General features: G+C 40.3%; 1 protein-coding gene across 1 annotated transcript in view; it reads left to right on the top strand.

Annotated features, from left to right (window-relative positions):
• Positions 1-11,950: 11,950 nt before the first annotated feature.
• The window catches only part of MRTFA (myocardin related transcription factor A), a 48,859-nt gene continuing 36,488 nt past the window's right edge, over positions 11,951-24,321 (top strand). The window contains exon 1 of the mRNA XM_027654345.1: positions 11,951-12,454. Coding sequence (XP_027510146.1) covers positions 12,328-12,454 — 127 coding nt within the window. The 5' untranslated portion in view covers positions 11,951-12,327. The remainder of the gene's footprint in view (positions 12,455-24,321) is intronic.

The following is a 24,321-nucleotide window of genomic DNA, read 5'->3' as shown; positions in this document are numbered from 1 at the left end:
GATTTCCATATAACTTGAAGCATACAATACACAATCTCAATTATTTTGTTTTTATTTCTGTTGTTCTTTTCTGATGCTTGTTTTCTTATCCTTATTGTACCAGGCTTTTGCATTATAGTCACAGGCTAAGTGGTTGCTTATAATAAGAGACTGCTCCACTCCTCCCAGTTTTCCTTGGAGAGAGGCACTCACTGTTTGCTGTGGTTGATTTAGTGCCTGGGAAGAGTGAGGTTTTTTTGGACCCCTTCCTCATCGCTCCCTTGCTAAGGGAGCCTGCGTCATTGAGAAATGTTTAACCTTGTGGCCCTGAAGCAGGACTGGAAACTTTTCTGCAAAATCTACAAGCTAAAACTAGATCTTGAAAATGTTATTTACGTGAACTACTCTTTCCTTTGATTTAATTGGGACAGGAGATTGCAGAGCTTGATTTAGAATTTTGAGTAGCAAGTAATTTGGAGAGTTAGCAGGGGGGAAAAATAATTTCTTTAGTGAAGATGGGTGAGTAACTGATTTAGGGGAGGAGGAGAGAAGAGTTGGGGGCAGAAAACGGAAAAGTGTGGGAGGACTGTCTGGGGAAAACTGTCCTAAGATAGCAGTTTTGGCATTGTCAAATACTTAAATAATTCTTTCTAATTCATGTAAGGAGGCTGGCTGTGCATAATTTTATTCCTATAACATGGTGTTTTGAAGATGCTGATAGCAGACGAACATCCTCAAAAAGCATCATGGAGAAGGCATTTTTCGACTTAAACTTGAAGTGCTGGTTGGTTGTGGAGAGCCAGGGGCCTAAATTGTGATGGGAATCTTATTTCCAGAGCTTTGATCTAATAACAGATACTGCTTCTCATATATGTCTGATTTTCCCAGACTGTCCACTTTTTAACTTCCCCTCCTCCCCCATCTGGACCATGGGGGTTCTTCTAACTCTCGTGCAGAATTTCCAGATGTCTGGCTTCCCTGCTGGAACTACACTCCATTAACTGAGAGGAAAGAAGACATTCAGAAATCCCAGACATTTCTGCAGCATAACCATAATAAATCTGACATATCATGAAAATGTCATGCTTTTGCTAATTAAGTATATAGCGTGCTTGTAGTACAAAGAGTAATCCTGACGTGCCCACAGAGTGGGGAATTTATTCCACATGCTCTGGCAATCTATACAGCACATGTTTGTATGTTTATCTTCAAGATACTCCGAACAGAAATGTGGCAGCTCTGTCTCTCAGGACCAGTCTGTTTATGGTAAAGAGATTGAAACTAAAATGAAGAAGCTTGATTCAAGGGTGAAATAACAGGAAACGGTTTTAACTGACCCAATGATTTGTCATGACCAATGGAAGGTGTGGGAAGGGGTTGTGCTTTCCTTCACTCCTCTTTTTCAGCAGTGGCAGTTCAGTGCACCTGCTGCTTAGCCCCAGCTAGCTTGGACATTTGGGCTGTTTTATGAGAAGTCTAATTCACTTTTGAAAACAAAGCCATTAAAAAATACCCACTTTTCTGGTGGATCGGTGAGCTGAATTAACTCACTGAACTTTCTTATGAAACTGAGAGCCATCAAAAAGAAGGAATGGTGAGAAGTGAGCAAAGTGCTAGATTATTTCATCTGGCTTGGTAGCATCACTGAAACTGTCTGTACTGATAAGTGAAACTGAGGAAACAGATAAACAATTTCAACTCTGAGTCATCAGTAGGATGAGAAAATAGCTGAAATCTAGATCATGGAACCAGTAAATGGTGGTAGTGTTTGGGCAGTAAGTCTAGGAGACAGAAAAGATCACCAGCAAAGAAGAATATACAGTACATGATAGACTCAAGTAATTAAGAAATGTATTAAATTAGAAATGAGTGATTTTTAGGAGAATATTAAAAATTAGTATGGAGACTCCACAACCACTCTGGGCAATCTGTACTAGTGCTCAGTTGCACTCACAGTAAAAAAAAAGTGTTTCCTGATGTTCAGAGGGAACCTCCTGTGTTTTAGTTTGTGCCCATTGACTCTGGTCCTGTCATTGGGCACCACTGAGAAGAGCCTGGCTCTGCCTTGTTTGTACCTGCCCTTCAGATTTTTTTGCTTATGGATACAATACCCCAAATAAGATCTCCAGTATGCCCATGTCTCTCCTGTACTGGGAATCTTGGAGCTCAAACCACCATTCCAGCTGTGACCTCATCAGTGCTGAGTAGAGGAGAAGGATCATCTCCCTTGATCTGCTGGGAACATTCTTCCTAGTGCAGCTGAGGATAGCTTCCTTAGCCTTCTTTGTCCCAAGGGCACATTGCTGTGTCATGTTCAACTTGGTGTTGAACAGGATCCCCAGGCCCTTTTCTGCCAAACTGCTTTCCAGCCCCTGAGCCCCCAGCATGTGCTGATGCACCCTTTGGGTCTGATCATTAATTCAATTTTCAATCCATCTCACCGTCTCCTCATCTGACTCATACTTCCATCAGCTTCTCCATGAGGATCTTGCAGGAAGTAGTATCAGAAGCCTCACTAAGTCAGGGTAGACAATATCCACTGCTCTCCTCTTTTACACCTGGTCTGTCTCTCCACACTGTAGCTGAAACCTAAAGACAGTTTTGCTCAATAGCTGTCATGCTCAGGCAAAAATATTTTCTAATAGGAGGGAATTGTGAGTTTATAGTAAATTCTGGACTTACTATAGCATAGTAGCTAAAAGTAAGCATATGGCAATGTCTGTGCTGTTAAAACTGTTTCTGTTCTAAAGAGTTAGTTCGTGAGTGACTTCTCTTACTGGCCGTTAGATGTATTGGGAGCGAGCAGCCAAGTTCTGTCAGATCATAAGAACTGGCAGCCATTTAAAAACCATATCTTTTTCCTTTGCATGTTTGTCTATTCAATTAGGTCATGAACCTGTTTGCTTTTATGTGGTCCCACTTTAATGGTCCTTCTCTTGTGTATGGGTTCATAAAATAGATTCAGTAGTCAATGAAGGATGCAAGGATTTCTAATTCCAGTTATGACACACGGACTCTGTGCTATATGTAAATATTTCTATTTGTTTTAACGCAGTTTATCCAACCAAACAGTTTTTTAATAGAATTGAGTTGCTTAGAATCCATAAATGCACGGTTCTGACTGACCCGTTCTGGTAACTTATATCAGGAAGATCTTAAAGGAGTGTCAGGGAGCTGCTGAAAAATAGTGACCAAAGAGACTTCTCTGCATATTGTTTCAGGGGAGCTCATAGATTTAGGAGGAGGGAAGCAGAACACAAAGCTGATGTCTGAATAGAACGTAATGTTCCAAGCACGCTATCTCTACAGTTACAACCACTTAGACTACAGGCCTTCCAATGCTTTTAAGCCAGTTGGGGATTAAAACTCCTAAGATCTGGTAAGTTTTGCTGGGAAGAGGGTGCACCCTCACAGTTACTTACCTTTTTTATTTTACTTTCATGGCTGGGATTACCAGAACTCTTGGATATGAGATAAAATTTGTTTTTAAAGTAAGCATGCTCTTGGCAAAGGAGGCCTGTGTCTTTGCCCCCCGCCCCCTTTCTTTTGGGTAACCACGTAGGTCAGATCAAACCACATGCAGTATGCTGTGCTTTCCCTACCTCTAAATTTTCTGCCTTCAAATTTAGCCAGTGATTTTAATATCATGGGCACTTAAATTGTACTCTCACTTATGTGGAAAAGTCTTTGAGGCAGAGGTTTGGAACATGGATATGTGCAGGCTAAGTTTAGGATATAAAGCTACAGCATTAGTTTTTGTGGCAATTCCCAGTACATGTGAACTTACGCTGAGGTACCAAGCAGTGAAAGCAGCTCTCCCTGGTTTTCACTGCAGGGAGATCTTGTCTGTGCAAAATTGCTGCTTCTTGCTTGAGCCTGGATTTTGCTGAGCTTTTTTTTCCCATCCAGATATGATTCTTCTCAAATGCCTGAAAAATAAGATCTATTGTGAACTGCTTGAATGTTTTAGATCAGTTGAGGTTGTTTGGGGAAAATACTACATTTTGGTCTGGTACCTGTGAGTATTGTGACCAAATCGTTGGGGAGAGGCACAAATGATGTATGAACTGGGAGAAGTTAAGCAGGTTTTTAAGATGAGACTGGATGTGGCACTTAGTGCCATGGTCTAGTAACCATGGCAGTAGTGGATCAAGGCACTTAATCTGAGAGGTCCCTTCCAACCCGTCTGATTCTATATTTCTATGATTCTATGACCCAAAAGTCTGTCTTCTTTTATAGCCTTGAACAGCTTTAGATAAAGGAAAGTAAACCTTTGGTTTGGTTGATGCAGAGTACAATTCATTTAAAAATGTAGTCTTTGGAGAAGGAAAGGTAGTACTGTCAAAACTGCATCTTCCAAAAGTGATGGGCAAGTAAGTGTCATGATGTGACTGAATCCCCTGAAAGCATTAAAACACTTCCACCATAGCAGAACCAGAATATTTTTCTTGCTAATCTAAAGCTGAAATAATTTAGTGGCATGCAGGTAAAAGCTATCCCAAATCCAGTCTCAAATTCTCTCCCTCTTGAGATTCATGCTTTATGTTGTACTTTAGGTCTGAAATGTCTGCATATGTGGAGGAGGGGTGAATCCATACAAGATCCTGGAAGTTCTTTCCAGGATCAGCGTGTCTGTATCATGAGTTTAAACTGTTGTGTGCCTTGACATTGTCTCAAACCTATTTTACGTTGTAGCTGTAGATTGAAACTCAAACATGCTATACATTTTTTTATTGGAAACAGGAATTCAACTGTTGAAGCCGACATGAAAGCTTGAGATTGGCATCTATCCAGAAAATATCTGAATTTCAGCAATAAAGGAGGAGTGAGCATTTGACATTGGCGATGATTTATAGATCTTTGGCAATGCAAGAACTGAGTTTTGCATTATAAAGAAAAATTTATTTCCTATATCAAATAATCCTGACAATAGCTATTTTTTACTGTGGGATGAGATGAGCATCCTTGACAATGGAAAAGGAGATCACTTATAGTGGCAGCTAACCACTGAATTGGCTTTACCTCAACCAAGCCTCCACTAATATCTGATTGTGACACTTGAACCACTTTTACAGAAAAAGTTAGCAGTCAAAAAACCACCACCTCTAAGATCATTAATATAGACTACTAACTTATTAAATGAATGGGATGGTTTATGGTCTTTTTAGAATTATACCTCCATTAGTGAATAGTTTTCTCAAGTTGTGCAGGGGTCCTCTGCAACCATAAAGGGTAGACATTTTAATAAAAATATAGATTCTGGGATTGCAATTCTGTATCAGATTAACCAAGGATAATTATCATTAAGCCTCAACAGTGTTGTTATTGCCCATGTAACTGATGTGTTTAGAGAAGAAACAGGAGCTTTCTGGACAAAAGTCACAATCCTGTAGTGAGGGTTTACCTAGTAGCAATTCTGCTAGTATAAATTGAGAAGTAAATGGAGGATTTGCTAATCCTTTCACGAGCAGTGCATGAACATCGAGTGCATCCTGGCTGTTTCCTCTCTTGCTTAGGTAGTTTAAAAATTGACTACATTTTCCAGGTGTTTTCAGGTGACCCCTTTGAGCAGCAAGAGAGTTTGATAGAGAATAAACCTTTTATTGCCAGAAACTGAAAGGATGTGGGAGGGAGAAGTGCAGGATATGTGTTGCTCAACAACCACAGAAATTAGTGACATAACTTCTCAAACTCTTAGACATGCCTTAACATGAGGGGAACGGTGTCTTTCTACTGTCCTTTCCCAGTTACTCCCTCCTGAAAAGAAATTGCTGTTTTAAGACAAATTCAAATTGCTTCCTATTCCGTTCTATCCTTCTCACTAATCCCCTTGGTCTGGCAGCCAGAACTTCCTCTTTTTTCTGCTCTTGAGAGCAAAACAAATATTTTGGGCTTTGCTGTTTTCACTTGTTCATAGTGGTTTAAATTAAAGCCTGGAATATCTGTAAGAGGAAATGTTTTGAAATGTTTTGAAAAGTCTTGTGCTCGGTGTTCTTCACTGGGCACAGTATTATATTCACACGTCAGTGCCATTCACTTAAGAGTTGGACTCGATGATCCTTGTGGGACCCGTCCAACTCAGAATATTCTTTGTGATTCTGTGTTTATGATTCCTGAAACCTCTGGATATTCCTGCCTGTGTGCAGTGGTGGGAGAAAATGCACATCTGCATGTATGTGAGCACATCTGCCTACCTCTGGAGAGGTTAAAGTTATTTGAGGTGCATGTGGATATATTAGCAGACTAACTGTAGGCAGGAAGGCTGATAAGAACTATTTAAACTTGAATGATTCTCTGGCTTGGAACCTTTGATTCTTTTATAACAAGTATACTGTTGCTCCTAGGTATGAGCAGGGAACTGTAACTCTTACTTCTTTGGTCTAAGCAATTACTTTAAGAAGGACGGGTAATAGCTGAACTAAAGGAATATATGGGAATTTTGTTGCAGTTCCAGCTGGAGCAGCTCTCAGTTAAGCCCCTCCCTTGGAGATACCCACTCCACATTTGAGATGTGGTACTTGATGTGTGAGCTCTCACTGTGAAGCTCTTTTGCTTAACCAAGGTAATTTGAGCTAATCTTCCTAACTTTGCACTGGAACAGAGTGAGAGCATTCATACAACCAGTTCTGGGGGCTCACCAAGGGGTGGTAACTTGAAGAAAGGCTAGTAACTTTGAACTGTAGAGAGGTATGCAACAGTGTTTGCATCTAACCAGAATTTATCAAACAAAATGGTAAAAATAACAAATAAAATGTGTTTGAATATGTGTTTTTAATTTGCTTGCTTGTGTTTGTTGGGCTTATATGCACAGTGGGCTGCAGTTGTTTGGGAACTAGTTATAAAACTCCTTTCTCTTAATCCCTCTGCTTTCCTCCTGCCCTCTACTGTGAAGTTTTCTGTCGTGGATAGAATCGTTCCACTGCTTTGGTCAGAGAAATCCACCTGGTAGTTGCATTTCTTCTCTTGGCTAGAAACCTCTAAATGGGCAACACCTTTTTGTAGTCAAGGAGTATATATGCAGCTTTCTAGAGCACAGCATTGACAGAACTGCTGCCAGTGGTTTTCTAAAGAAAAGACAACAACAACGAAAAAGTGAATTTAACCAACTTGTCTTTAAAAGTTGCACCATTTTTGTTGGCTGTGAAGGCGACATGTTCTGAGCAGGTGTTACACTCCCATATAGTAGTGTCAGGAGCATGTACTGTATAATGCTTTTCTTTGGGCATGATCTAGAGTAGGATAGACTTCTGGACCATTTCCTTCTCTTTACCACACCCAACTTCCTGATTACAACAGGTCCTGGAGGGAGGAAGGACTGGCACGGTCAATAAGTGAACCAACATCTCTGCTTCGCTTCCTCTCTCTTCTTCCCCTCTTTTCAGCCCTTTTAACAATATTGCCATAGTCTCTTTGCAGGTGAACTTTGGTTAGCAACGCCAGCTGAATTTTTGGTTTGGGGAGGGCGAGGTGGGAAAATCAAAAGTTTTGGCTTTATTCTGTCTCTCTTTGCTCCTCAGGTCCGCAGAGCCTGGGAGAGAGGCAGGGCTGAGGGACTCAGTGTTAGCAGAGGGGGATGGGATCGCTGCTGCTGTCTTTCCACACCTCACTTACCATGTTGACTTGCCTTTCTGGTTGGAAACTGCTTATCTACGGAGTTAATCAAATACAGATCAGCGGCTGCATTCCTTGGGCTGAACTGATTCTTCTCAGTCCAGTGTTTTGCAGATAGGGATCGTGGATTTCATGTGCATGTTTTCAGGGAAAGACAAACTGACATCTTGGATGAATCCCAGGGAATGGGGTGGGTGGCAGAGTTTATATATGTGCTGGGGGTTGCCTTGGCTCTAGCTGCTGTGTAAAGTTCACTTTGACAGCTGAAAGATGCAGAGAGAAGCACTTTCAGAATTAGAGACAGTGAGGTAATTAGAGAGTGACATAGGAAAGGAAGTGGGGAAGGGGGAGGTGGAGGAGAGGGAGGGCTCAAAACTCGCCTTGACATCATCTGATAGGTTTTCCACCCTGTGCAGCAGCTATTTTTAAGCTTTCAATTCACAGTAATTACAGCTCAATGACAGCCAACTTGCCAAAAGTGGGGGTGTTGGTATATCCCAGAGTGGGCTGGGGAACTGAAGGGCTGCTCAGAGGCTGCGACAAAGGTCCAGATTCCCAGGCATTGTTCCTGCTGCTGTGGCCTTTTTTTTACATCTGCATGGTGGTTTACTTTTGGCTACCTGTCTTATCTGAATGCTGACTGGCAGCACTAGCTGTCACCAGCTAGTTTAAAAAAAGTACGTAAACCTCGGGCTCTTCCTGAGAACTGGAGAAGCAAAAATGTACAGTGCTCCCAGCCCGGCTTTTCTTCCTCTACCTAAAGGTCACTGTTGGTAGGAGGTAGGATCCTGGGAATATCCACAGTGAACTCACGTTACATAAATGTGATCCCTAGCTGAGAAGAAGTAAGCAACATAAGTGTCAGCGTGAAGTTTGTATTTATTTTGAAGTGTGAAATTAATTGAATCATAAGACATCAAGGACATAAAAGCTTTACAGTGATATAGGTACAGCATTCTATTAATTTTCCAGCTTTTGTCTGCTTGCTAGAAATATCAGAGATAGATCTTCAAATATAGTGGGCTTCACACTTCTTTCTGAGGTTTCATCTTACACCTCGACTGAGATCTTTCTCACATTGCCTGAGTGAGCCTTTCTTGCAGCTCTTTGCCAGTTTTTAGCAGTACATTGTTTATATTTCATCACTAAATTGTGTGCATGCAGGTCATTGCAGGCATTGTTTTGTCTGAGAACATTATTACTAGGGGAAGAAAGACAGAGAAACCTGCATTTAGCTTCAGGGAGGACTGGAGGTGAAAGGAGGAAAAAATGCACATTTTAAGATGGTGGTGGGGATTGTAAACACATTTTCTGTCTGATTATTAATTTGAATTTAAAGAATCCATTATTTTGGTGGGGAGAGGGAACTAATGATGCAGTTTTGTGTAATAGCTGAGCTCATCCAAAGTCTACCCTGTGTCAAGATTGGTGTGGCCCCTTTCTCCCTTCCCTTGGCTTTTGAGGATAGAAAAATAAAAGAAGGTAAAGTTAATGAATTCATTAAAATTCGTTCAAAGTACTGAGTGGGTAGTGATACCTGACGTTCACATACAAGTATTGCTTTCCTTGCCCACCAGGCCTCAGAACGAGCAGCAGTATCTGTGCAAGCTGTGTGCACACCTGATGCAGCATCTTGAAGAAGAATACATTCCCACACTGTGTATCTCATTTCATACTTGAAAGTCAAAGGATATAAGGCTCAATTGATGTCTCATAGATAGATTATGAAAATCGGGCCTGATGTTTTTCTAATGAGAAATCTGTGAAAAATATGTGGGTCCCCTTGGTAAAGGTGATTGTTCTGCCAACAGCAGAGTAAAGATTGTGCAAGATACCGAATGTTGGGCATGCACTAGTGAGGGCTGACCCTACTTTTCTGTACTGGTTAGGCAACTGAAACTGTTGTTGGAAATCCTACCTCTGCCGTGAAATGAACTTGCCTATCTGCTCTGCTGATTTCCGAAGTAACTGTCAGAACTATTCATCAGGCTTTACTTGTTCTTACAGTGCATTGATATTTCTGTCCATGTGACCATTGATCAGACTTCAGATCTTTTATGAGTACATCAGGATCCAATAAAACAATTAAACTTTTGTTTAACTTTTTCATGCTCATAAGTGTGAAAATAGTGTCAGTGTTTCCTACAAGACAGCTTGCTCTTGGTCTTTACTTATCTATCAGAGTCCATGTTTTGCAAGGAGGTACTCCACAAGTGCTTGCTCATGTGTTGATGATATCCTCCAAACTGGGCCCCTTGGAGTTTGTCTTCTTACTGCATGGAGGACATTGTCCAAGTCCTTTTTGGAGTGCTGTGGCCCAGATGATTTGGATAATTGCTCCTTCTTTCAGAACACTAAATAATGCTATAGGACAAATTTGATGCTGTAAGACAGAATTTTAGAATATCTTACTCAGGATATTTATCTAGCTACCATTGGGCCAATCACGTGTTTTTCTTTCCCAGCTGTTTTCTACAAAGGAGGAAAGAAAAGTAGGTCTGTGTACCTATCTGCAGCTCTGCAATAATACATTGAGAGGATCAGATCTTCATCAGTTTCTTCATCAGAACTTGGACAACATCTTAGAACTGTGCTGGCAATACCTGGTATTGGCAAGTTTGCTGGATAGAGCAACTGGTTCACATTTCCCAGGTTTCATATGCTGTAGTGACCTGCTAACTCAGAGGCCCTGGTTGGCAAAATAATAGCAGGTTCTGACCTCTGTAGCTGAATCTTGTAATTTTTACCATCCAGATGATGGTATATTGCTTGTCAGAAAAAGTAGAACTCGGTCTGGCACAGGAGAGTTGTTCTTTAGTTATTACAGTAATTATGGGACCTCTCTGCTCAAAGTATCAGGCTTGACTCAATGTGCAGTTTTGTGTTGCTGCTGAAAGGGACAATATGTTTCTTTATCTTCTCCTTCATCCTGGCTTTAGCACTCCCAAGGCAGTTCTCCACAGTGTCATCACTGCTAATGCTTATACAAAAGCAGGCTCATCTACTTATGCAGTAATTTGACCTTATTGGCTAAAGTTCACTGAGAAATTGAACCTTTATCTGACTTTTACAAATCCTAAATTTAAGATGAAAGTTTCTGTTCAGTATGTGTTGGTAATTTAAGAGTAATGCAATTACAGAGCTTTAGATAATAACCAAAGGTATTTTTTAACCCACAGGAACATTAGAGTTTGGATTCTTTCCTGGGTGAAGGCTGAACATTTCAAAGTAAGAACAGTACTGTTGAAAGTACTCAGAAATTTCACTGATGCCATCCAGCATTTGGCTGAACACCACCTTTCTTAGATATTAGCTTCATTATTAGAGACATTTTTTTCCCTATGATTGTAATTCCAGCCTTGCTTTATAAAACGGCTTGAATGCCTCTCAGACTATTTGGAGATGAGAAATTTTTGTCTTAATTGGGATGGGAGCACAATATGAATTGGAGACTGTTCCTACAGTGTTTAGAGTATTTGCCTCTTTATTTTTGTAATGTCCGTATGGTTATCTTTGTTTCAGACTTGTAGAATGACCCTGATTATTCTTTATCTTTTTTTTCCTGGAAAGATACAAGAATACTTTTTTTAGGTATTGGACAACTATATTTTTTGGTTTTGTTTGTTTGGTTTTTTTCACCTCAGACTTTATTGCACCTTTTGTGATTCATTTTTAGCAAGACTAAAACCCAACAAGGCCACCAGCTATATGGTGAGAGTACCTCCTGGCTGTGGCTTGGATAGAATGTGTTTTCTCCTGGCCACTTCCAATTCCAGTGCCATGGTGGGCAGTATGTATAACCAAAGTTTGTCAACCATATGGCATCTGTACATGATGCACATGAAATGAGTACCAGATGAGGTGACTGTGTCCATACAAGCACAAATTCTGAAGTTCTAATGCTCACAAAAGAGGGTTATTGATTTGGGGTTGCAGATTATCCTCAGGTAGGTGTTTCTACTAGGTTGGGAGAAAGGATTTAAGGAAGAAGAGATGAGAATATGTGCTTGTACAGAAGTAGCCTGCTGTTATCTGTATGTGGTCTCAGAGCAAATGCATAAGAAAACTGTTTCCTCAATTATCTGTTCATCTTTCTGCATATCAAAAACTCTTAAGAGTTTAAGCAAGAGGAAAGAAAAGGCATGTGGCTTCTGTGCTCAGAGCAGTGGTGTTCTCCTGGCTGTGTGCACAGCGTGCTTACAGTGGGGAGGTGCAGGGGGAGAGAGGGTACTGCTCAATCACATGATATTGCCTGTCTGGCAGGTGTCTGTAGTGTGAGTAGAGAAACCAACTGTTCACTATTTTGGGTGAATGAGGTTGGCTGTTACTGCAAGTGGCCCCACAAAGAAGTCCATGCATCTGTTGATAAGCAGTGCTCTGCATACTGGGATCCTGAATGCTTATAGCTGCTTGCTGAAACAGTGAAGATTCTGTCTCAGCTTTGAGATAGTAGGAAGAAAAATTTTTCCAAGAGACTTGCTGATTTTAAGCTTTAGATGTTGGCTGTCAGGATTTGTCTGTGCCTCCAGAGCCTCTCTGTTCCTATGCAAGCACAGCCTTGGAATCTAGCAGTAAACTAATTTTTTTTTTCCACTCTACCACTCGGTGCACTGACCGAAGCCTGGTAGAGAGGGATTGACGCTGGGTCTCTTGTGAGGATTTAAGCACCCCTTCCACTTGCCTGGGACGCCTTCTGTGTTACAGAATCTGCCTTCAGGTCCAGGGATTTCCTCTAATATGTTGGATAAAGCCAAGACACTCCAGCCTGCCTATGTTGGGATTGTGCCGCTTGCAGAGACTGTGTCAAAGCAAGGGAAAAGCTGTTCAGGCACATATCAGGATTCATACCACAGCTTACGAGAAGGTTAGCAGACTCTGCTTTCTGTACTGTAGACACTGTATAATTAATTTGTGGATTTGCTTTTGTTTTGGTTTTCGCTGGGGTTTCCCCCCCCTCCCCCTTTGCATATTGAATCTGCTTGCTTTTTCTTTTCCGGGCAGTAGTCCAGATTTTGGGTTTCCCACTGACTCCTGTGACCTGTTGTCCCTGAGGGTGCTCAAGCATGTCACTGGACAAGCCTGGAACACTGTATGTAGTGACTTGCAGTGTTGGACCTTGAGACAATTTCACTTGCAATTGGGAGTTTTTAATTTCAAACTTTTTCTTCCTCTCCCCTATGTCTGTAGGGCTCTTGTGAGCAATGTTTTAAGGCTCTTTCATTAAAGGTGTAAAGGCTTGTTCTGGAGTATCATGTTTTCAGTCTCTATATGTTGTTCTTTCGAGAGTTTGCAAGGAGTGTGGTGTATATGTATAAATGTGATTTTTAGATAGTAGGGTACTGCAAATATGTGTGATTTTTTAATGACAGTTTGACAATTCTGAAAGATTGTGTAAACAAGAAGAGGTCAGGTTTCAGGGAGTGATACCTAGAAGGAAAGAAGAAGATCTGGAGGGATGGAAAAAGATTGAGAAGATGAAAACAGGCAGTAATCGATTCATAGCGCACAGCATAATAAATAGCAACAAACAGGAACTGGGAAAAGATTACAGAGTAGAACAGAACATCACAAAATGCCAATAGCAAACATAGCAATATTTGTGTTTTGTCAGAAATATTGGATCTGTCTGGCTACAAGTGAAATTTTAGCAGGAACTTGCAGGAGTGAACAATGATCTGGAGTACAGTGGCCTCAGAAATAAGGTGGTGACTGATTTCAAGAGTGAGTAATGTCATCGGAGAGGAGGGGAAAATAACTTTCAGTGACATTTTGAAGAACAAGGTAAAGTAAAGGGGGAAGGAGTTGAGGACAAGAATCCAAATAGATTAAGACCATGTTTGTTGCATAAAGATGACCAGCATGTAGAAGAGGATTTTAGCAGTTGCAGTTAGAGGATTTTTCTCTCATTTGTAGCTCTAGGCCTGCTGAGGCTGCCAAGTAAAACTGCTAAGTTTCTGCCCCCAACTGTCACTCCCCCTACCAAACCTCTTTATCATCTATCAAGAGTTAGCTTGTTATTAGCTTTTAAAAATATTGCTGTTTTTTGTTGCATGTTTTCATTGGAATATTCTTTGTTGAAAAAATATGGAAAAGAAAAAGAAAACTGAAGTCACAGTCCTCAAATTCAAGTTCAGGAGTTATAAATCCATTAGTATAGGCAGTGTTCCCAGATTACTTTATCTACTCTGGAAGCAAAGAGCTGCAGCACATCAATCTTGTGAGATGAAAAACAACCCCAAATTTTAAAAAGCCAGAACTTGCATCTGTCCTGTATTTGCAAGGCATTGATTTTCACAGAAGGTGAGCACTCTGCATTTGTATGTGCCAGGGTACATCTTTCATCCAGTCACTAAATATCGCAAGCTGTACAGTGGGATAAAATGCAGAATGCGGAAAAAGCAATTCTGTCTTACTTTGAACAACATAAAAAGGTTTGTCACTGTCTCAAGTTGAAGTTAATTAAGGCCATTGAAATCTTGTATAATTCTGATCGTTTAAAAAGCTTTGTAGACTCTGCAAAGTCTAGCAATACCATCAGCCTACCCCACTGCTAATTCTTGATACTCTAATATCATATGTGATGAGGAGGTAGCTGCTTTCTACTGGCTACCAAATGAAGACAAATAGATGCTGCCAGCTTCTTTCATGTCAGATAAGGAAAATAATAACCCTTTAGCTTTGCAGCTGCTCCATTCAAGTCTCCTGGGGATACCTGTTGTGTTTATGCTGTAGCCTGCACTGTATTTTACAGAGCCAAATCTTACTGGTAGCGGAGACACAGATGCACCCACGTGTAAACCCTTGCTAGTTATCTGGAAGTCAATAACTAGCATTGAGCTGAAACTGTAATGACTGTTGTACCTTACTTTCTGGTCCCTCTAAAATGGGATGGCTTAGTTTTGTTGTCACCCAGAAGAGAAAATTCATGCATTTATCTTCCTCACTTTTTACCACCTCTTAATAAAACTGGGCAAACTAGGGCTGTCTGTATTAACGCTCACAGTGCTCATACCTGTTCTCTTAATGATCCTTATGAGAAGTGGATATCTGGAATAGACTGTGTCTTGCTTCCTTGCCTCTGGAAAACAAATGGTCTCCTAAATCTGATTTATTTCCTTTTTTTAAATTAGGACTTGACATTGAAGTTTGGAAACTGGTGATCCTTTCCCCACATGGGGAAGTCAAAGAACTTATGCGTGTATTTTTCAAAATATGTGTTAGGGCAGTTATTTATAAAATTCCTAGAATTCAGGAATCCATAAACATGTTTTCTATTCAAGAATGCCTTGGAATGATTTAGTTTTCAAATAAAAGAGCCCAGTTTGCAGTTCCTAGACCAGTTAACACAACCATATGGTAGCCCCTCATGAAAGATCCGAAGAGGGAATTGCAGAAAGCTACTCAAAACCCAGTTAGTGTTCATGTGAGTCTGTCTGAGAATTAAGTACTTCTAAAACTAAATTCCAACTTTTCCACGTCTGTACTACTTCTTTAATTCATTGCTCTTAAACTAAACACTTTTTTTTGGCAAGTCCTCCCTTCAAAAATGGTCAGTGTGACTCGGGGGCTGACAGTGAGACTCACCTGTCTTTTTCTAAGATTTGTATCTCAGGGCCCAGACACAGGAACAAGTTCCTGCATGCCATCTGATCTGCACTAACTGTGAGCACATTCTTGGTCTGCAGCAATTGGGAGGTAATTTGAGTTAGCTTAGCCTTTGATTAAACTATTAATATCTGTTCAGTACTTTGAAGAGATCAGGAGTCATGCAAGTGCTTATTAACATACGGCTTTCTTCAGGAGTGATCTAGACCTTACCGTCATTACACCTGCCGGCACCTGAAAGTCCAGCTGGCCCGTGGCTGTGCCTCACCCAGTGGGGGTCAGAAGAACCTGCACGTGTAGCCTTGGAAGCTCTCAATCCCAGGGAGATCCCCGGCAATAGGGCAGCCCCTGTGCCTGAGGCATTTCACGGGAATGCAGGGTGACATTTTTCTGTAAAGGGTGATCTGTGTCTTGCTGCTTCAGAGTGGACCTGAAGATGTTGTGGTAGATGTCAAAGCGATGCCTCGTGCAAATGCAGGGGCAAGCAGTGTCAGAAACCAATCATAAAACACACAGAGGCCTTTCTGAATTATGGCCTAATTCATCCCACTGTTTGGAATTATTTATGCAATTAGTGCTCTGACACATTAAATCATAGAAAATGCGTTGAACATACGGGGAGCTCATCTGCTGGCATTTCGTGTGGCAAATCCAGAGGCACACCAGATGTATGTGGTTAAGACTCCCTGTAGCCTCTTGTTGCAACCATAGAGTGTGACTATGCTTAAAGAGGTGCAATGAAGGTAAGATAATAGTATATTTATGTGAAGTGGCTTGAAGTTGGCTGGCAATTTAAATTTATTTTTTCTTAATTGCCAGCATGCCTTGTTTGACTTTGAGGAAAAAATAAATGTGTTTCAGGGCATTTGTTAACTTTATGACATGAGTGGGAAGCTTAGGGAAAGGGTTAACACTGAATGACCAGGGTTTTTATAAGTCAGTTGTTATCAGTGGAAGGAGAGTCATAGCATTATTCCTGGAGTTAAATTCACATATTTTTTTGGTCCTAATGCCCTAATGTGGTTTTGGTTTTTTTGGATGTGACATGTTTTCCCCTCTTGCAGTTTACTGAACTATTCCTGTCAGTGTAATGATCCCCAGCTGTTGCTTTAGTCCTAGCTATTTTCAAGCTGGGAATGGGAAGAGGAGGAGGAGAAGGACAGAAGCTAACTTGTTTACCACACTGTGATATACTTAATTTGTCAAAAAAAGGCTACTATGGTGCTTTCTTTATTGCAAAGTCATACTAAAAGGAAAGAGTTGCAGATTTGGACCTGCAAGAGCAAGGAGGTGTAAGGCCTCAATGCATGCAGAAAACAAAAAATAATAGAAAGTGGGTGTGGTGCGACGAGTACAGCTGTCAGTAGCATTTATGCAGACAATGCTTTGAACTAGTAATGATATCAAGTAAAATTTGCAGTGAGTACTTTCCTGCCCTGTCAACTGAATTTTCTTCACAGTTTAACTGAGCTTCATGTTCAGTGGTAGTGGTGTTGAGGTACCAATAGTCCCAGCAACTGGCAAACGTGTTAATAAAGTCTGAAAAAACTTGTGAGGCTTTCAAATTACTGGTTTTTTTATAATTATTTGTTGTTTCTTTTTTGAAGAAAATATCTGTATTTATGCTTTTAAACAGCAAACGGCTGTTTAAAAGCAAATGACTTCCTGAGAGCTGTTGAAACAGAACTATGATTTTTGAAACAGAACTATGATTTTTAAACTCAAATTGCTTGCTTTTCATCCAGAAACAATTTCTGCAGTTAACATGCTTGTTCAGAGTCCTTGCTAGGCAGATGTCACCGTGACTCTCTTGCTCAAAGATCCGAGGGTCAGTGACACTTGTGGTTTTTCCTTCTGTTTTTGGATCCGCCTCAGGCTGCCTGTGTAAATCTTATCTCAGTACTTTTATCATCTCTAAGATCTGTCAGTAGTCACATCAGATTTTTCATCACCTGCAAGTCATTGGTCAACAACTTAGTGAATATCTATATCAAAAATAAGTGCCTGCTTAGATCTTTGATTTCGGGCCTCAACTCTCATATCTTCAGTCTTTTCTGAGCATTGAATTACTGATTTTGTCACCTGCTGCATCAATAAATTTTAATCCAAAATGTAAAAGCAGCACATTTCTTGGCAAGAACCTCTGCAGCCTATGGTAGAAAATGGGATATGACTCCTGATGTAGCTTAAGTTTATCAAGTTAAAGTGTGTAGTGAGCCTGTAGGGCAAAATGCATTCCTTTTTCTTGCAGGAAGCCTGTGAGTGGGTGTATAATCTGCTGAAGGGCATTATCATGAAGAAGAGTTCATGGTTTTCTTTCTTTTACTTGGGCTAGTTAAAATAGATATAGTGTTTTTCCCTGGCATGTAAAATTTACTAACCTGGAATCTCTCCAAACTAAGAGCAAACCTGCAGTAGCTGAAATACTTTGCAATATTGTAATTACTAAGAAGAACTAAAAAATGGGTTTTTTGCTCATTAGTGTATTCAGGATGTTTCCTGGTGTTCAGTGACATGCGTAGAAATGTGCAGGTGACCTTCTCAGAGTTTATTGTGTATAATATAGTCAACAGTCTTACAAGTAAACAAAGATTTGAACTTACCAGCCTGTGGATCTGCCATCTAAAGTTAGACTTGGCCTGATGCAGCTAACAAGAAATGTGAAAGGTCAGTAATAAGGAAGAGGGTATATTGCTTTGTAACATGGATTCTTTGCAAAATTGACGATGAAAATTGGTGAAATGCAGGCTTTCTGGACAATCTCATTTTAATACTGGCTTTCAGAAATGAACAGCTCTAAAGAAAATCTTTTGTAAAAAAAAATAGCATTTTGAAAGTTTTCAGTGGAAGCCTATGGATTTTTGTCCATGCTAGGGGCAGGGATCATCTGTTGCAGTCATGCTTGTAAAGATCTCATTCTGTGGTCTCCATCCCCTAAGGCATCTCATGGGCCTGTCACCATTCTGAGGGTATTTCCCATAATGACTGTGTTGCACCCTACCAGCTGACACATTTAACATCTTTCTGGTAACCTTCCTTACTGAAACACTTGTCAGGGCACAACTGGATTGCTGGGGACAGAGCTGGCTGATGCTCTCTGAGTGACAGAAGGAAGAGATCCACCTTTGATTTTCTCTGTGTGGAGTTTCCCTAGCTTCATGCTGCTCCATGTTTGTCTAGTATTCAGTGCATGGAGACTATAGCTGTGGTTTTTGTAGGAATTGAATGTTGATGTAGCTATGTTCTTTGATTACTCACCTCTGCAAATTTCACAGCAGTGCTGGAAGGCAGAATGTACAAACTCCCGTTGCATAATTTGGTCAGTATTACAAGCAGCATATAACCTGTCCCTGAAAACAGCGTGGGTTTCATTACTTATTTTGGTGGATGCTCTTTTAATGCATTTCTTCATTACTTTCACTTTCCTAGGCTTTCATGCCTCTTTATGTGTCACACTGATGTGTAGGTCCTTCTAAGCCTGCTTCCAGCTCACTCCCTTTTCCACGCTCCGATGTCAAATTCTCCCTTTTCAGAAGTGGAAGGCAGCATTTTAGAAGTAGATGCTAAACTAATAGTACCTTTGCATCTCTTTGAGAGACTGTTTTACTGCTGCTAATAATATCTGTCACACTGACTGCAAGCAGTTTAGGGCAAGGGTTGTATCTTCAGGGCTGACATGTGACAGTTGATCTAAGTACAGCAGTTGCAAATGCTGTCCCCACGTAACCATCTCCTGCCTCACTGCTGGAGGGAGCAACAGAAGGGAAACGTGTCTGCCCTTCACTTGCTTTTGGTCAGTATGTTAGTGAAAGCCCATCTCTTTCAGCAGTTGGGAGAGAATCTGGCAGTGTGTGTAATCAGTGTGGGAGTACCTGCTGCTGCTGGCAGTGCCCTCTGTGCCCTTCAGTAGAGGACTGAGCCAGCAGGAGCATTTTAAACATCTACAGAATTTGTCTACCAGTCTGAAGTCAGTGGTCACGCAGGCCATTCTGGACTGCTGGGTTTTTTTAGCTTGCTAGTTGACCTGTTACACAGAATTATATTATTTCAATATTTATAGCTATGATAACACTTGAGAACCACATTAAGCCTCGTAGCTGGATTTGTTTTCAACGGTGTAGATCTTCCCTCATGGAAAAACCCAAGAAAGTCTGTCCTGGAGATCTGTAGTCCAGAGTTTTGAAAGAAAGTAAATATCCAAAGAGAAAGGAAGTAGAAAGCAGTAGATAGATGTTGTGTGATCAGTTCAAAGATTTTGAGGGACTTAGATGTGTTTTTTTATGTGTAATGCAAATTTGGGGGATCAGCTTCCATATTGGGCTACTGTTGAGGAACTGATATCTAATGTAGAGTGATATGATGGTCAAAGCTGAATCTTCTAACTTTTTTACAAGTAGGAACAGAATTCTAATAGAATTTGTATTGAAATTGTAAAGAAGGTGTCAAACTGTTGCAGTGCAGAGGCCAAAATCTTTGAACCTCAAATGACATGATTGTGGCACGTGGTCTTCACAGTCTTTGAGAAAACAGCAAGGATGTTTCTCACTACTGTGAACTGAAGAAATATGGTAATTCCTTGTAGTATCCACCTGAAATTCTTGCTAAGAGAGGATGCTAGGGCTTGGACAGAAGCTGGTGACAGGAATGCTAACTAGATAGGGAATGCTCTGACTCTTTATTTTGCATGTAATATGCACATTGGACAAAACCACTTTTGTTTCATGTCCCATGAAATAACTGTCAGCACAATGAACCGTCTGAAGCTAGGAGATGCTCAAGCGAACTAATTTAAAATTATAAGAGCCAGCTTTCTGAGTTCTCTATATAACTAGTTAATTACTTTTTCTAAAGAACTGCTGGATTTGCGTACTTCTAAGTCTTTTTTTCTACCACTTGTGGAAAAACACATTTGCTCTCATTTGCATTTGGTTTCAATTAACCAAACATCTTTAGGTCGTTAGGAATCTGAATGGTCTTTGAAATACAGAATTATTCCACGTTCTAGTGGAAACCCCCAAAACACAGCTCATATGTCGAGGTGTCCCAGCTGTTGCCACAGAAGATCTGCGGTATCTTGACTATGAGATGATTCCTGTGAAGGGAACTTTTAACCTCTATCTGTAGAGGGTGCCCTGTGGCAGGAGGAAGGCTGAATCATTGGGCCAACAACACAGTCTCAGAAATGTTTGAGGAAGTTTTCAACCTTGATCTGTGAGGCTCTTAGTACACTGGAGCACTCAGCTGTAGCAGAAATTGAAGTCTGGGAGGTGAACTATAAAGGAAAAATATTAGACCATGTCTCTTGATGCTCTCATCATCAGTTTTAGTGTTATGAACGTGTCTAATCAATCATGTGTTTTATGGATGTGTCTTGGCACTGCCTCAATACTTGATTTTTTTTCTGCTTGTTATAACCTCACAAAAACACATCCCTTGATCCCAGAGTTTTAGATACAGTGAAAAATTGTTTGGATTCTGCTGTACCTCCAAACATGCTTTTTCTTTTTTCTTCTGTGTAATTTTTCAGAAAAAATATCAACAACTCTTATGTCCCATCTTTACAGAAGGCAAAAAGTTGGATCTCTTTCTTCTTATAGGCAGAGATACCTCTATCTTTGCAAGAGAAAAAATGAAAAGGGTTCAAACTTGTTTTTCCCTTGTGTAGCTTGCCTTTTGTACTGTCACGTTAGTAGACAGCCGTAAATCTAATTGTCAGGATATATCTACCCATTCCTTCTTTTTTCTTCATTTGTCCCCATCTGCCATGTCGTATTAAATTATCTGGGAGAATTTCTTTCTAGGGTTGTCTTTGCAAGGTGGTTAAGGGCAATGTTAGTTCCTCCTTGTTCATTGTTTCATGGGAATATACAAATCACTGTAGACTGTGACTCACATTTACACAGGGAGTTGGGAAATTCTCTCTGTTTTTCACCCTCAAGACTTCTCTTCCACCTATAGATAGTAACAATGAGTATATAGATGGCATCAACAAGCACTGATTACAGATACAACAAGCACTAATTACAGATAATATTTACTGTATTATGATACCAGTGGGTCAATTTTAGGTAGACCTTTCCACCTAGGTGTTTTGTTACAGGTCATCTTGTTGGATCATGCATGGTAGCCAGATTCCATAGATATGGATATGTGCCTAGTTATTCACACGCTTAGTTTTCACCTAACCACTATTACTGAAACAGAATGATTTTATAAGAATCAGTAGTACACTGTACAGAAAGCAAACCAACTTTTCCTGTTGACAAGCTTGTTGCACATTTTTACATGTTGCATATCTTACTAAATATACCACCTTACATGTATTTCAGGGTAATTTCTTAAAGTTGTACTTTAACAGTTTCAGCAAGTGCTGAAATGGACTGTTAGGCTTACCAAGGTTCTATGGTTGAGAGTCGGCTTCAGTGTGTTCAATAGAAAGACTCATGTACTAATAGTAATAAATTTATCTGATTTTAAAATTTTAGTATCAAAGAAGACAAAGCTGGCATTGGATTAAAAAGTAGCAGTGATTAAAATGGCATTAAGTCTCCATAAGTCTTATGTGTTTAATGGAAATGGCAGGAGTTAAGTCATGGAGGAAGGATATAAAGGTAAATGCCGTAAAATGCACTGGCTGTAAAACTGCTAGTCTTAATTATAAATAAACATGAAAAGAACCCTGCAAAATTCAGCATAACTTTTTGTAGTAATAATCAAGTTTGCAAATATTTAGAGTGACATACATGAGTAGCACCTGTGAAATAAGCATGTTCAGTTGTGTGCAGTGTTGAGGACTGAGGCTGTAAACTTCTAAGGCTATGAACTGATTCTTCCTTTGATATCTGCACGTTTTACCACCCCAGAATGCCAATGCTGACTTGAGCCTTTGAGAACCAATAACAGGAGTAACTGTTCTGTCCTGTCTGGACAGATCATATTTATGTCTTGGTACTTGGATGGTGCTACTGTTTTTGTTATGTAATGCTGTGTCCTAACAAAACTAAAATTGATGTAAACTGTAGTTTTTCCTTCTAAATACAGTTTTGAATTAACTGTGATCTCCACGTGTATCAAATTTGGTATGAAGCCTGACAAATTACCTGCTGAGGTAGCTTGTTGTTCTGTGCTCACAATGTGAACCGGCTACCTTATGGTAATATATGAGGATGGAAAGAGATCCTTTTACTTTTGACTGTGTATGTGCTTCTGATTCCATATTCTTTGGGGACCACTTTCCTCTGTAGGTTGGGATTTTTGATTCTGTATCAAAGAATCTGTATTTATCTGTTTCCACTAAGAGATCTATTTAATGCCTCATAAAATTGACTCATTAAAAGATAATACATGCAAGTGTTCCATCATCCTTTGAAAATATTTTTTTTTTAATGTTTCCTATTTCTTATTTCTTTTCCAGTAACATCCTCCCAACAAAAAGGGGCTGTTGCTCTGTACCTGGGGTTTTTTTGTTTCTAGTAGCCAAAACCAGTCTTCTGGAACATGGTCATATAAATAAGGCATCTAATATATCAGCAGGCATGTGCATGCTACGTGTCATGTCAATGTTTTTATATGACCCAAGAACATTTTGGGCTGTAGAAGCTTTGAAGAGTGTGATTATATCAGGAAACAAACCTTCTTGTCCTAAGGGTGAGAGTCAGTTAATTTTCTCTCTTCCTTCACTTTTTATGTTCTTAATTGATCAGTCGCTCCTTTTTCTGTACTTTTCAGCTGCTTTTAAAAGCTTCTGGGCATTTCAGAGCCTGAAGGCTTTTAGAAGTGCTGGATGGAAAAAGCCAGCTCTAGTGTTATGTGACCCACCTTGCATTTTCGGATTATTACTAGCACATCTACCGTGAAATATTTTGAAAATTGTTGCTTTGGAGGTGAAGGATGTGCTCTGTTTTTCTACAATCACTTGATGGAGGGTTTAGATCTACATCAGGCAGAATTATATTCCTGTTCTCATCTGTACAAATTTTTAATGTTCTCATAAACTTCCTAAGAGGATAAGAAAGTAAAGGTGGTCGTGAAAAAAGTTTCAAGTCCTCCATACCAGATGCCTTCGAGGCAGCTGTATGGCTTTCTTGGTTAAACCTCCTCTTCAGCTTTGTTCCTACAATTGTCTGTGTTGGACAAGCACAGCTGGGTAAGGAGTGGTATCAGTGTTCCCCAAGTTGGCATGAGACACCTCTCCAGGTCAGCCTGTTGCAGCAGGACATGCTGATTTCTGCAGTGCTACTAAGAAATCTGCTTTCATCATTTGTATGACGTGCAGTAGGGAACCGCTCCTGATCCTGGTTTTGTTTCCTGTTCAGGATCTCCTTCACAGACGTCCTCTTTGGGTGTAAGGGAGAGTGATCCCAATCCTATTCCTCACAAAGAGAAGACCACAGCATGAATATAAATAAGTGGCTTTTGCCCCTAGTGTGAAAGGTTCTTATAACACTTGAAGAGACTAAAACAAATTTTCTTTCTAATCTTTACCCTCCCCAACTCCATTTTCTCTGTAGGATGGTTGCTAAGGAAGAGTTGAGGAAGCTGCCTGCATTTTAATAGCAGCCATTGTTGCCTGAGTAGAGAAAAGAGGTAGTGGAATGAGAGATAGTCTCAAACAGTAAAGAAATAAACTTCTGCTTAGCTGTCCCTTTGCCCAGGCTTGCTCCAAGTTATTCTTTAAAATGCATTGAGATGAATAGAACCCTATGGCCGCTGTTCCCAACAGTGGATGCTTGCAAATTGTGAGGATCAACAGTGTATCTTCTGCTTCTCCTTCACCCCACTGAGGGACGTGAGTTTCTGGCATCCCCTTCCCAGGGCAGCAAAGTGTCATATAATCCCTGCAGTTTGGGTGTCATTTACAGTCTGCTTCACTTAAATGCTTCTCTGTTAACTGCACAGTCAGCTTAAATGCAAAGCCAGCATGTATTCCCCATCAGCAGTTAGTGGATTAAAATGCTGTTAGGCTCAGAAAATTGCCTTTAAAAAAGGCCCCAAAAGTTAGCTTTTCTTTGTTGATAACCCCCATTCTAGCACATTCTGTGTGGTGTGGGGTGTGTTGTCGACAACATCAGAAAAATGCAACTCTAAAACAAAAAAAGTAATCCGCCTCAGCAATATAAGTAGATC

The sequence above is a fragment of the Corapipo altera genome, unplaced genomic scaffold (assembly GCF_003945725.1).
Source record: "Corapipo altera isolate COAL_440 unplaced genomic scaffold, ASM394572v1 1, whole genome shotgun sequence".
Lineage (NCBI taxonomy): Eukaryota > Metazoa > Chordata > Aves > Passeriformes > Pipridae > Corapipo > Corapipo altera.
This window is presented reverse-complemented; position numbering and strand designations above follow the sequence as displayed.